This window comes from Anomalospiza imberbis, chromosome 6 (assembly GCF_031753505.1).
Source record: "Anomalospiza imberbis isolate Cuckoo-Finch-1a 21T00152 chromosome 6, ASM3175350v1, whole genome shotgun sequence".
In the NCBI taxonomy this organism is placed as follows: domain Eukaryota; kingdom Metazoa; phylum Chordata; class Aves; order Passeriformes; family Viduidae; genus Anomalospiza; species Anomalospiza imberbis.
The window spans coordinates 48150845-48163799 of NC_089686.1; the positions used below are offsets into that span (position 1 = coordinate 48150845).

The 12955-nt window shown below is 45.1% G+C and overlaps 1 protein-coding gene and 1 long non-coding RNA gene across 4 annotated transcripts in view; one reads left to right on the top strand and one right to left on the bottom strand.

Annotated features, from left to right (window-relative positions):
- LOC137476027 (uncharacterized) overlaps positions 1 to 8056 on the top strand; it is a 74092-nt gene extending 66036 nt beyond the window's left edge. Inside the window, exons 2-3 of the long non-coding RNA XR_011000201.1 lie at positions 7136 to 7211; positions 7919 to 8056. This is a non-coding gene — a long non-coding RNA (uncharacterized lncRNA). The remainder of the gene's footprint in view (positions 1 to 7135; positions 7212 to 7918) is intronic.
- Positions 1 to 12955, bottom strand: part of OSBPL5 (oxysterol binding protein like 5) — a 173884-nt gene that overhangs the window by 127325 nt on the left and 33604 nt on the right. The window contains exon 1 of one of the 3 annotated variants that reach the window (XM_068193994.1): positions 6931 to 7076. The exons of 1 other annotated variant lie outside the window; for it this stretch is intronic. In XM_068193994.1, coding sequence (XP_068050095.1) covers positions 6931 to 7026 — 96 coding nt within the window. In that variant the 5' untranslated portion in view covers positions 7027 to 7076. Of the gene's footprint in view, positions 1 to 6930; positions 7077 to 8062; positions 8518 to 12955 lie in introns of those variants that run through there. One more of the 3 variants, XM_068193993.1, reaches the window with a different exon arrangement.

The window sequence follows — 12955 nt, forward strand, 5'->3', positions numbered from 1 at the left end:
ACAGCGAGCTGGTGTGTTTTTACATGGGGTACAGAGCTCTGCACACCTTGTGATTTGCTCAGGCTCTCAGACAAGGGCAATGGAGGGAAGCAACAGCACAAGGTGCCACAGCTCCAGCGCAGGAAGAACAGCAGAGGCGGGTGCTGGTGGAGGGCACAGAGAGCTGGGTGCACCCACTCAACCTGCCCGGGGACTTGAGATGTTGCAACTTGCTCCAAGCAGAAAAAAGCAGCAAACCACAGCTTTCTCTGCAGTGTGGGCAGAGCACAGAGGGAGCAGAGCCTCAGGGGAGCCATGCTACACTGCAGTGCCTTCAGAGCTGCAATGGCATTTGCTGTGTGTACCCCTGCCTGTGTAGCTCCAGGCTTGGCTGGAGGGTGCAATCTGGTTCTTCACTCTATTTCCATAGCCATTTTCACTTGGAGTGCCTGCTGATTCCTTTCATAAACTGCTGCATCCCTGAGGTACAAGGGCAGAAAACTCTTCTAGCAAAACCTGTGAGTCAGCGATACAGAGGGGAAAATAAATTATTAAGGACCACATTGGGGCAGGTTTTCTTTCTTTCTGTCTTGAACAAAACTTAAATCACTTTTTCCTTCCCCCATTGTGGCTATGGTAATAACACACAACTATTCATTATCCTCATCTTAACTAGAAAAGCCTCTTTCAATTTAGCACTTAATATAATTACAGTAAATTAAACAGTGTCTAGAAAAAGTCTTACCTTTTCAGAGCTATTACCTTACCTCTATGAAACTCTATCAGTTAAAAGTGAAGATAGCTATTAAACAATGTGGGTTTGTAGCTCCTCAGTGAGCAGGAAAGTGAGATGTTCAGTGGAAAATTGTTCAAAATCTATTTCTAAATTCAATACCACATCTCCAAGGGAAAATGGGAGAATCTCATTAATGGTATTGCAATGTCCCTCTTGCATTGCAGAGATAGTACTTGAACACCAATTCTCTGTTCACTTTCCTTCACCTTAACAATTTCCTTTTTTTAATATAAGGGAAAAAAAGTCTGCCTTTTATAAAATCACAAGGTAAATTATTGCCTTTGTGTGCTTTCAGGAAAAGCTCTCTCTGGTTAGTGATACATCATTAATGTGATTTCTCCAAGAGACATACAGGATAAAAAGCACTTGGCTGCCATGAAGTCAATGGGAAAACACACAGACTTTGAGAGGGTCATGATAAACAAAAAAATAAAAGACATAAATTTCCACACTGGTACTCTAAAAAAAAATAAAAAATTACAAAGCATCTACAACAGGTACTCAAGAGAGGCATTTGGTAAATGGCCATTCTGTGTTCTCCTAAATAAATTAAACACTAGCTTGGTAATACTTGGAGTGATATTAGAAGCATTATTTTTAATACAACATAAGGTAACCAGCCATCAAGAATAAAATATTAAGCAGGAAATATCTTTAATATATTGTTTTTCAACAATTGGGAGAGCATTAGTAATAATTAGCAGCCAGCACTGGAAGTGCTCTCTGCTAACTGTGCATCTTGTGGATAACAGCAAGTCTTGTGTTAATACAATGATGTCAGCTGACAACAGCTTTATGGCAGAGAGCAGCAATTTGTGCATTTCTGGGAAAAAGAACCTTTAGTGCTGTCGGGATTATTATGGTTAAATTGCTTCTGAGTCACAGTCTGTTATTGCTCAATGTTTCTCACTTGGTCCCTACCTACCTTTTATTTCCTCACAGGGATGCACCTGCTCAAAGAGAGTAAAACTGGCACTGTTGCACCCACTGTCTTAGCTCTTTTAGACAAGTTATTCAGTATCTTGCTTACATAATGAGATTGTTTTTATTTATATTACAGAATAGCCTAGCAGAATCCAAGACAATACTGCTCTAAATATTGTGTGAATTTCCAATAAGAGACCTTGACACCAAAGAGCACAATCCAGGCAGAGAGAGGATGAAAAAAGCATGGAAAGCTGATATGGACACACCCTGGCCATGTACCTTCTCAGGGAACTGGGAAATGAGAGACCCTGCAGTACACTTCTCAGATATACTCATGGCTAGGAGATCCTCCCAGCTTCTCAGCACACCTCACCCTCTTGGAAAAGAAAGCTTTCAGCACCTATGCCAAGGGATTCCACAAGCCAGAACTTGAACGCCAGCTTGGGAAAAACTAGGTTAGAAGCCTGACAGTCTAGGCTTGGTTTAAGCAGCCTCCAGCCTTGTCCACAAGTGGAGCTCCCCAAGTCTACTGCAATGCATAGGTGTAGGAATAAATGAGTGCAGGTATTAATAAATGACTGCAGGTGTGCCAAGGTGCCTCCCATGACCTGGAGTCCAGAGAGAAATTCAGGCAGTAAGAGCAGTTTGATTACAGGCAACAAAGCCTGGGTGGTTCTTCAGTAAAAAAAAAAAAAAAAAAACACCAAAAAAAAACCACCACAACCTCACAACACCAAAAAACACACTCAACAGCCAAGAAACAGGGACTTGTTTGCATCCACTGAACCTGAATTAAAACAAAATAAAAAAATCTTACACATGGTTATACATATCCTATCTCCTCTTCAATGAGAAAGGTTACAAAGGCAGAGCAAGAAAAGGAGGCTGGGGCAAATGACAGATGTCAAAATGGAAAGAAGAAAATCCACTATAAATGAAACTGAAAAATACAAACACTTTGTATTTCATATCTAACACACCCATGTCCTGCTCTAGATTACAACAGAGCGCCATGGAAGGCAGTTTAAATTACTGCCTTGCCCACTAATGCTATAATTTGTACAGTGCATTCAGTGCCCACTGAAAGCCTTCATAGTCCAAGTAAGGATTTACAAATTCACCAAAAAAAAAAAAAGATATATATATATATATATACACACATACTGCTTAGACCTGAACTGTCTAACCCTCATGTGAAAGAAAATGAAATTATCTGCAAATCCAGATTACTTTCCTTAGTAAGGTAAGGGGAAAAAATAACTCACTGCATCAGCAACTGTCAGGCTTGCAGCAGTGCACAAGGTTCTTTTTCATGGCAAGACAGAAAGAAAAGACATAAAGATTCATCTTATGAAATGGAAATCTCATTTATTTGCATCCATGCCAGGAGCTTGCCAGAATAACCACTCTGACAGAGCATTAATTCCAGTGGCAATTTCACATTCACATCTCAGGGATTTTACAGATGAGCCAGCCACAGCTCCCTGGATGAAATGTGCAATGTTTGATAAAGTGTATAAAAGCCTTGGTCACCTCCTACTTCTACATAAAAGTGATTCTCTCCTGATGCTGAAGTCACACCAAAAAAGAGAAAGTGCAAAAATATCAAAACAATAACACAGAAGAAATTTAAATTGCTCTTTTCATTCTGCAAAGATTATTCACAATGTTCAACAGTTACCCACACCGAGCAACGGAGCAGAATTCCCCTCCTCTCCTCATTGGGACATGGCAATATATTGCTGTGAGGAGAGAATTCCCTGTCATTTTAACCTGAGAAAAGAGAAGATCAATTCAAACATGCAGTGCTAGCATAGGCTTTGCACTCTTAACTGGCATCAAACAACACAGGTAAGAAAAGCCAAGCTGCCTCTGCAGCACTGAAGGTGGGAAGGAACAATGACACTACAACAGCTGTCTGCAACAAAATGCATTGGCATGAAAATTAAAGTGCCTTTCAGAGCAATCTCATGATTTTGCTGAGAGAAAACTGGAGGGCTATCAGGACACTGCTTTTGTGCCTGAAGTGCTGGGATGCAGAAGGACCAAGCTCACATTTAAGCTTTGCACTCAACACAGAACGAGACATTTCATCCCTCGATGCCTCTCTGCCACATCTGATAGATTATTAGCAGCAGGTCTGCTTTTATCTTGGTTTCTGCTGATCAATTTAGACAGCACACCCCTCAGGACTCTACTACAGTAGCATTCCAGTTTGGGAATACACACAAAATAGCTATTACATTATTCCTTGGGGGTACAATTTCACATTGATTGATTCACTGACAGATTAGATAGGATGAAGCAGGCAAGCCCCATGTTGAGTTTCCTCCCTCCCCCCCCACAAGGAGAGCTGCACACATGCCAGTTTATTAAGGATTTCTCTTTTGCCTTTAAGGATTTCTCTTTTGCCTTTAGCTGGTTAATTTTTCACTGATGCTATAATCATGCAAATGGTAACCGGGTTGCCAAAACACTCAAACTCATACAGCCCTGCAGTCAATTCCCAGTAAGTCGAAGCTTGGCAAGGAGTTTAACAAAACACATAGAAAAACTACTATCAAGAAAACTGCCAGCACAGAAAAGTTATTGATATTGGAACAGAGCACAGACCTCAGTGGCACACTGAAAAAGGAAAGCCCAGGTATACAGCTGGATGTTTATTAAACAAAGACGAGAATTGAGCCTTTTCAATTCAGACTTTGATTTAAACACCTATAAATCCTTCAATGTCAAAGGAGCGTAAAAGAAAAAATGACACAATTTCAACTGTAGCTCTACAAACACTACAGAAAACTGAGACTAAAAAAAAGGGATATGCCCATGGTTTTTATGCAGCTTAAAAGAAATTAAAAAACACCACCACACAAGCAGCTGGACTATTCTAACCTTCTAACCCTAATCCCCCGTTCACATCACTCTCCTTCTGTGATGGGCAGAAACCATTTACAGGTAACTCTTACTAGCCTGCTGTTAGCTGCTTCCAATTTTGCAGAATATTCCCCTTTAGTCCCTTGACCTTTTTGTATTACACAGATGCATATACAGTACCTAGAGCCCGATGCAAGCACAACACTCCCACGCCTTGAGCAGAGAAAAAGTATTCCAATAATTAAGAAGTGTGGAAGCCCGGGCAGGTTGTACACTGCTCCTTAGTCCTCCACAGAGGCTCAGCAGCTACTTATCAAAAGGGTGTTTTTCAGGATGGTTGTCTCCTTCCTCCTTCATTGCATGACCAGAAGGAGCCACAGTGGTGGGGAGGAGCTGGGATGAAGGCAGAACCTGTGATTTAGACACAGCCCTGTACAATTAACTGCACCACAACCACACAGCTCCAAAATGAGGGCTGAGCAGCACCTGGGAGGAGTTTGCTCAGTCCCAAGATGCTTGGTGCTCTAAAGCACAGCATAAACACCAGCAGTGACAGTCAGGAGCCTGCGTGAGGAGTGAGCAAGCCCAGACCCACACTGAGACACGCTGGCAGAGCAGGTCACTGTCATTCCTGCCCAAACCCGTGTGTGTCTGGCATTTGGATTGTTCCCATTCCCTGAGCTGCTTCTTGTGTTTCCTTTACCTTAGTAACCACAGCAGGCATGCACAAACACCTACAACGTGCTGCCAGAGACATCTCATGTTGAGGAGTGGAGGCGTGAGGAGCAGCATTTCTGGCTGAGAAAACACTGTGCTGTTAATGCTTCAAAGGCAGGGAGGTCAGGAGAAAAACACTAAATGCAGCTTTCCCCCCAAAGAAAACAGGAGCTCAAACAGCACAAATCTGTGCAGTTGCAGAGGGAGGTCTGTGCTCCACAGCTCAGAAGCAGCAGGGCCCTGCTGACACACTTCAGCCCCAGATCCAGCACTAAAAGACCTTCAGCAGTGGCAACACTGACCATCTCACAATTGCCTCCAGCAGATAACAGCTCCCTTGGACATGAAGTGAGTCTAACCCAATTCACATTAGCTTAACAGATATTTTTATGATCTATGAACATAGTAAGAATTAGTTGAGTCTCAGTTTTGCTCTGAGCATGGCACAGTTATTTCAAATACTGCACATTACAGATTATAGGAATAGCCTTTCTCTAGAGATATCCTGGATTCTAAACCACAGACACAGAGCCATTTTTCTCCTGCTGTAGCCAAGAAAGCACCTTGAGAAATATCTAATCCAGTAATGGAAACTGAACCACCTGTACTCTACAAGCCTCCCTCCCACTCACCTGATGAATCAGTGTTGCAATAAAGCACATGAAAATTAAATTAAGCACCATGAAAAGATGAGAGCAGTAAATCCGCCTTTCAGTTACTTACATGCATCACCATGATTAAATCATTCCTTAGGTTCACATTGTCCTCTTCAAACCAAAATAGGCGGGGGGCAGGACTATGGCCTGCATTTTCTCCCTTCAATCAGTGAACTGCTGTCTGTACCTCCATCAATAGTGCTGCAAAGTAACCCCTGGAGCTGAATCTGACTCCTTGCTGCCCCCAGGTCCTTTTGGCCCAGCTCTGTCCCCCTTCTTGCCCAGTCAGGGTGGGGATACTCCCAGGGTCACTACCATCCTACTGGGAACTACCCAGCTGAGAACGTCTATTCTCCGATTTTGGGAAGAGAACTTGCCAGACACAGAGCCTGGCTTGAGGCTTCTGTCTTTCCCTCCCCACTCACACCTCTTTGGAAACTTGCTGCCAAGGAGGAAAGGTGGCAGCTGGGGACACATCCAGTGCAATGGCTGTTCTCTGGTACAGACATTGCTGAATACTGTTGCTATCTCCTACATCAATGCAAAGAGGGGGAAGGAATATTTTGAAAACAAAGATACTACTGCAGCTGGATGAAGTGAGGAGGTTGCTACGCAGTTTAAAGAACTTACCCCCTCACTTATGTTAAACAATTGTTTCACACTACAATGCTTTAGGTTTGCACAGCACTTGAAAAATATGGTTTCTGATTCAACTGATCCAGTCCCATGTGCTTATGTGTTTATTTCTCTAGGAATGCTGCCTTGCTTCACTTAGTGCAAACTAAAAGCATTTCCAAACACAGGTTTCCAAAATCTGGTTTTTAGATAGCGATGCCTGTGATCTCTACTATGGTATATGTAAAAGCACCTATAGGAAAGGCAATTACTATTGTCAATTAAATGTAGCCAATTAGTAACAGTGCAGTCTCCTCACTAGTTCCTCACCATGCTGGAAGAAGTACATTAAAAATGCATTCCACCTACCAGATATGCCCACATGTCTAAAGAAATCAGGTCTCCTTGACAGCACGCCATCCCACACGCCACACCGGCCGCTTGCTGGCCCCCCAGCCCTGCCATGCCGAGAAGTCTGGGGGCAAGGGGATCCACCCCACAGCTCCCGTCGCCAAACCCCAAAAGGCAAACGTAGAAACGGCGACGCACAACCTGGGCACAAAGCACGGTACAGGCGGCAGGTTACCCTCCCAGAGCTGCCAGCACTCAGACCCTCGCTGAAATCACGCCGCCCGCAAGCCGAATCGGAGGTACCACGTTATACTTAAAAATAGGCAGCCTGGCAGCGCGGGGGACAGGAAGAACAGCTACCATGGGAGGCGGGGGAATGGATTTATTGGAATAATTTAGGGCGGGAAGGGGGGGCGGTATTTGCTTTTACAAGGTATTTTGGGGAGAACAGCTTCGGGGATTCGGGGGAGGATGTGGCTTTTAGGGGGAGGTGGGGATGTCCGGTGCGCCTTACCTGGCCGGGGCGGCCGAGCCCCCGCGCGGTGCCGCGCTCAGCACGCCGCGCCCCGCCGCCGCCGCCGCATCGCCGGGACACGCGTGGGACGGGAGCGGGGACACGCGTGGGCCCCACCGAGCCGCTCCTCCGGCGGCACGGAAAGCGCGCAGCGCCGGGCCGCGGCCGGACAGCTGCTCGGGGGAGGCGGCGGCAGGAAATACCAAAAGACTGATCCAACCACGCTAGGGAGAGAGGGAGGGAAGAGAGGGGGGAAATGGAGAAGAAAAATAGAGGGAGAAAAAATAAAAACGGAGGAGAGGGGAGAAAAAGGGGGAAGGAAACGTGCAAAATCCGGGCGGGATCGGCGCGGAGCGGGCGCGGTGCTCGGCTCCCCGCGGGAGCGCCCCCGGGGAGCGCCTCTGCCTCTCCCGGCCGGAGCTCGGCTCCCGTTGGTTTGTTATTCCCCCCCCCCACTCCCCGCTGTTTGTGTCTTTCTTCTCCTCGACACAGGGAGAGCCTGAAGCCAAGGCAGAGTAAATAAAGCAAAACCACCAACCCCTTAAACAAGAATCAGGCGGACCCCCCGGCCAGCAAGCAGCAAGCCATCCCTGGGGTTCACTGACGCCACGCGCAAGATAATGGAGAAAAGCCAACCTGGAGGAATCACCACGCTGAAGCCCTGCAGCTGCAGGAGCACTTTGTCTCAGCATCCAGCCACACGCCTCCGCCGACGCCGTGGCTCAAAGGCGCCCATGCAATGTGCAGCCCTGACACGCAGCTGGGCACGCTCCCAGCTTCGCCTGTGCATCCAGAGCGAAAAATCAATCCCATGACAAGCACGGACCCCTAAGCTCCTCCAGACGAGGAGGACAGTCCAATCCTCGCATCCCTGGTCTCAGCCTGCCTGCCCTTCGTGAGAGGCATGACTTTACAGGCAGCAGAGTAAAGCATCACGGCAGAGAATGACCCAGCCACGCGCATTTAAGTGATGCTTCCTCTCTCCTCCACTCTGCAGGTCCCACGGTTCAGCGCTGGACCAAGAACAGGAAGCCAAACGGGACTTCACACCTCCTTCATCTCCATAGGAAGAGGGGTAGCAAAGTTAAAAGACACCCAAACTTTCTGAAACCAAAAATCATATGAGGGGATAATGTGACCAACATGAGTCTGACTTGCATCACTAAAGTCTGAATCACCCATATACAGCTGAAACTTTGGTGCAAAATACAGCATGAAGCTCAGACTCATGCTTCTGAAACCAGAAGCATTAAATCATGTGCCTGAAATGCTTTACTACCCCACCCTTCACAGAAAAATCCAGATCCTTTTTCTCTTTAGTGTGTGCAGAGGCTGAACCAAAACAAAGATCACTAGCTCTGATGTTCCTCATACTACACAGGAATCCAGCTTCCAGCAGTAAAAAGCAGCAACTCATTACTTGAAAAGGTCTCCCAAATCGTAATGAAAAAACCTGAATTTATCCCAAGATGCAAGCTCAGCTTGGACCAGGGCACAATTTCTCTCACTTACTGCCTCCAGTCCACTCCAGGCCACAAGGCTTCACCCTGCATCACTGATATCCACGTACCTAATGTCAGTAGAGGTAGCTGATTTTCTCCTAGTGAGCTCAATGGGACATAGAGAGAATGTACTATACCTAGCTAAGAGTAGAGCATGGTGCTGGAAAGAGAAGTCACCATCCATTTTTGCTCTTTCCTGGAAAGAAGCACTATAAACACAGCATAAACGATGAACAGCTCACACAGCCTAAGCTGTCCTTACTATTCAAGAGTCACCACAGCCCTTCTCTACCCATTAAATAAGCCCCTGAATCACTTGCATAGGACAGGTGATTCTAAGTTCACCTGTATTTGTTGTGATTTCTGCCATCATCTGCAAGGTGTGGAGAGTTGTCATGATTCCAGCTGCCTTCAAGTTGGTCGGGATTTTCACTTAATCCTCACCAAAATTTTACCCTGAGGGCAAGCCTGTACCGTGCAATGGGGCAGGGCACTGCATGGAGATGCCAAGGCCTCTCATCACCCTGGCTCAGGGCACTGCCAGGTTGAGCCATCCTCAGAGCATGAAGCAGCTCACCCTGCCTCATGCTGCCTTCTCACTCTCCCTTGCTGCCTCCTGTCCTTTCTGGGGTCCTTTCTGTGTCCTCTGCTCCCTCCACCCTTCTGTTTTTAGAGCTGGAACACTCAAATGCAGCCAGGTAGTTTGCCAGCACCTTGACTGGTGCAAATGGCTTTTTAACTAAAGCAGAGACTTGACATTGGTCCAGCTGTTTGCATCCAGACTGGCTTTGTCCCACCATGGCTTCTCAGCTACTTTGGTACAGAGATCTACAGTTTTTAGCACCCTACATGAATCGCAGTGGGACTTAGAGTTCACTTCCCAGGGATTTCTTTTTTGAACATTTTAAAAAACCCTTCTAAAAGTGTTTTGGCTAAAGATTTCTGCTAAATTATTTTCTTATCAGGCAATCATTCCATGATTACTAGGGTTTCATCTGTTCACTGCCACATTGCTACACAACACTCATTTGATAAAAACCTGAGCATCTAAAATCATTTCTGTCAAAACAGTTAGAGACTCTGATAAAAATAATACCTTAGGTTTTCCTATGTGCTCTAGGACAGTGCATGAGGCATTAGTGATACACAGAATAGAATACCTGTCTGTTAAATTGTCAAAATCTTGTCTGTAAACTGGAGAAAATGAGAGAAAATTTACCTCAGAGTGATGCTTTGCATCATGCAGCCATGGCATTTCTTATGGTCCAGGGAGCCCTGAACTTGAATTTGCTGTGTCTTAAGACCTTGCACCAGATGGGTCCTCTGACTCTGGGTTAGAGCAATCCATCACTTCCCTGTCTGTCGAAGATAGGACCTAGATCTGTTCTCCCCCTTATAAGTCCCCCACAGGAATGTGGGGAGCAAGCAAAGCAAACACTAATATTTTTGAAGACCATTTTCCACAGCCCTCTAGTGTCTATTCTGTCAACAGCCATTCAGAAAACATCTCCTGGTTATGTGCTGTCTGCAGTCCATGCAAATACACCTGAGGTGTGTATAAAACCCTGAGTGGGTAGATGTGGAGTACAGAGCTCATAACCCAGCTGTGCATTTGGGGTGAGCTTTGCCGTGTCCTAATGCCACCTGGGCTCCCTAGCTTAAAGCTAATTCATCAGTGTCCCCCGGATATCACATACCCTTTGGACAGAAGCTCTTTGATGGATGTACCTTGCACTTAGGGCTGAGGACCCTTCTGGTTTCAGCTCTCCTTTGCAAGAAATCAGCATTCCTTTCAGGGGGTCTGCAGCTGTGGTATTTCCTTTGGACATTTGCCAGTGTTTGCAACACTAAACTTTCCTACCACAGAAACAAAATTCTGTCCTAAAAGGGATTGTAAACTGGTGTGAACTCTATCATAAGCAAGGTAACAAAAGCAGCAGAGCACAATAAGCTTTAATTCTAGTGCTGGGAGAGTCTAGTCAAGCTGTTTCAGCTGTTGTTACTGCAGTCCTTGCAATCCAGTAATGCAACTCGAAGACCTTAATAAGTCAGAACACTGAAAAGCAGTATCTCACATCTTTTTATGGCAACCCTTGGAGATACTTATGGCAACAACACAGTATCAGTATTGTCTAGAAATTGTGGTAAATGCAGACAGGCAGGTGAGCAGCAGCAACAGACAGGACACTCGGTTCTCTCAGGTCAGCAGCCTGCCTAGGAAACCATTGCAGTGTTTCCCCCTGCATCTTCCTTTTCAAGTTCTCCACCTTTCACAGCTGCTGTACAAGCTCCTCTTCCCCCAGCAGAGACCAGACCCCCCCCCATGTGAACTGTAAATGCATACTCATTTTGCAGAGTCCAGCAGACTTGCATTTTATGCTTTCCTACATCTCAGAACATAGTTACAATAGTTCTACAAATTTCTGTTCATGACTAGATAGTTAAATGCCATAAAAGCCATAAGATGTATTTATTGGCCTCTATTAAAATGAAAATGGAGATGGTCATATTTCTATCATTATAATTACTACAATGGCTCTAGAGCCATAACCACATTAATCAGACATCATGTGAAGGGTTGTTAGCATTGTAAGATACTTGCCCTTAAGCTCATGACACATAGTGAGACAAAGCAGAAAGCTTAAAACAAATGAGTGAAAAAATGTTATTAAACACGGGTCTTTATCATTAGTCATAAGCTTCAACACAGCTCTATACAATTAATTATAAGAAAAAGATCACTTTTACCCACAAGTGTTTTCCAGTGCAATATTCCCTAGCAAAAATATGCAATGCCATAGCTGGATAGAGAAGGAGTTTCTTGTTAACAAATAGTAGTCTGTCTGTTTAGAGCTCTGAAAAAAACATGTTTGTTCATTTTACATTTTGAAAAACAGAACTGCTGCTAAACCACGATCCTAATTGCTAGTTTGCTGGAACAGGTCTCTGGAGAAATTAGTTAGAAAAACCACAACCATCTCCCCAGGAGCCACTGGAGACTGGAGTCCTCTTGTGGCAAAAGGTAGAAGAAAATTTCCAGTGACTGATTACTGCTGAGAGCTGGGACCCAGTAAGAGGTACAGGGAGTATCTACTTTGTAAAGAGCTTCATGTCACATTGCAGAGCATAAAGGCAGCAGTGTGAAGACTTCACAGCTGGCCGTGGGCAAGCATCAAAAGGAGTAGGATGCCACAGTGTTTTGATACTGCAGACAGTGCTTCTCTTTGCTGTGGTAGCTCCTTTCTGTTAGTGTGTTCCCTGCTGAGATGATGTTTCTGACTGGGGGTTTTTTGTTTGGTTGCTTTTTTTCTGTCTCTGTTAGCAGAGGTAATTTTTCCTGAGTGGTTTGCTAGCAGAACTTTTCTCCTGGCTAATATTTCACTGTACAGTATCAGAGGTCAGCTCCCATCCTTCTTGTCAGTCTGGCTGAGCTGGGCAGATAACACAATTCTAAGACCTTGTTTAGATCTTGCTGCTCGGTATTCCATCTCCTTTTCTGCTGTGTTGTTTCCTATCTGCAGTAGACCCTAAGAACTGTCTTGAGCTCATCTTAGGAGACATTTCTATGAATGATGGATGTTGGCCCTGCCTGGAACAGCACTATAGAAGATGGAGTAAGTAAATAACCTGAAAGTCTTTCTTTACTCACACACTGTGGTCAGAAAGCTTTCACGTGTCCACACTTGGCCTTGGGTTACAGCAAAGAGGTTATCTGGCTAGCAATTTCACCCCATGGGCCAAGCCTCCAAAGGGCTCATAAGCCTCTCACAGCTTTGGTGATCCTGCAAACAAGATTTTGAGCTTTCAGGAAAAAGTCTCCAGCAAGAGCTTGTAGCACAGGCTTCATAGGCAGCTTTAAAGACCTGCCAGTAACAAGATAAAAGATCCCAGATGCTTCTACCTGGTTTATTTTCTCTATCCATCAGACGCTTGGATGGTGCCATGCTTTCTATAACCTTAACTTCTAGGGTGTTTTTCAGGAATCTAAATACAATGCCATTGCAATACTTCACCCCAAACCTCATTC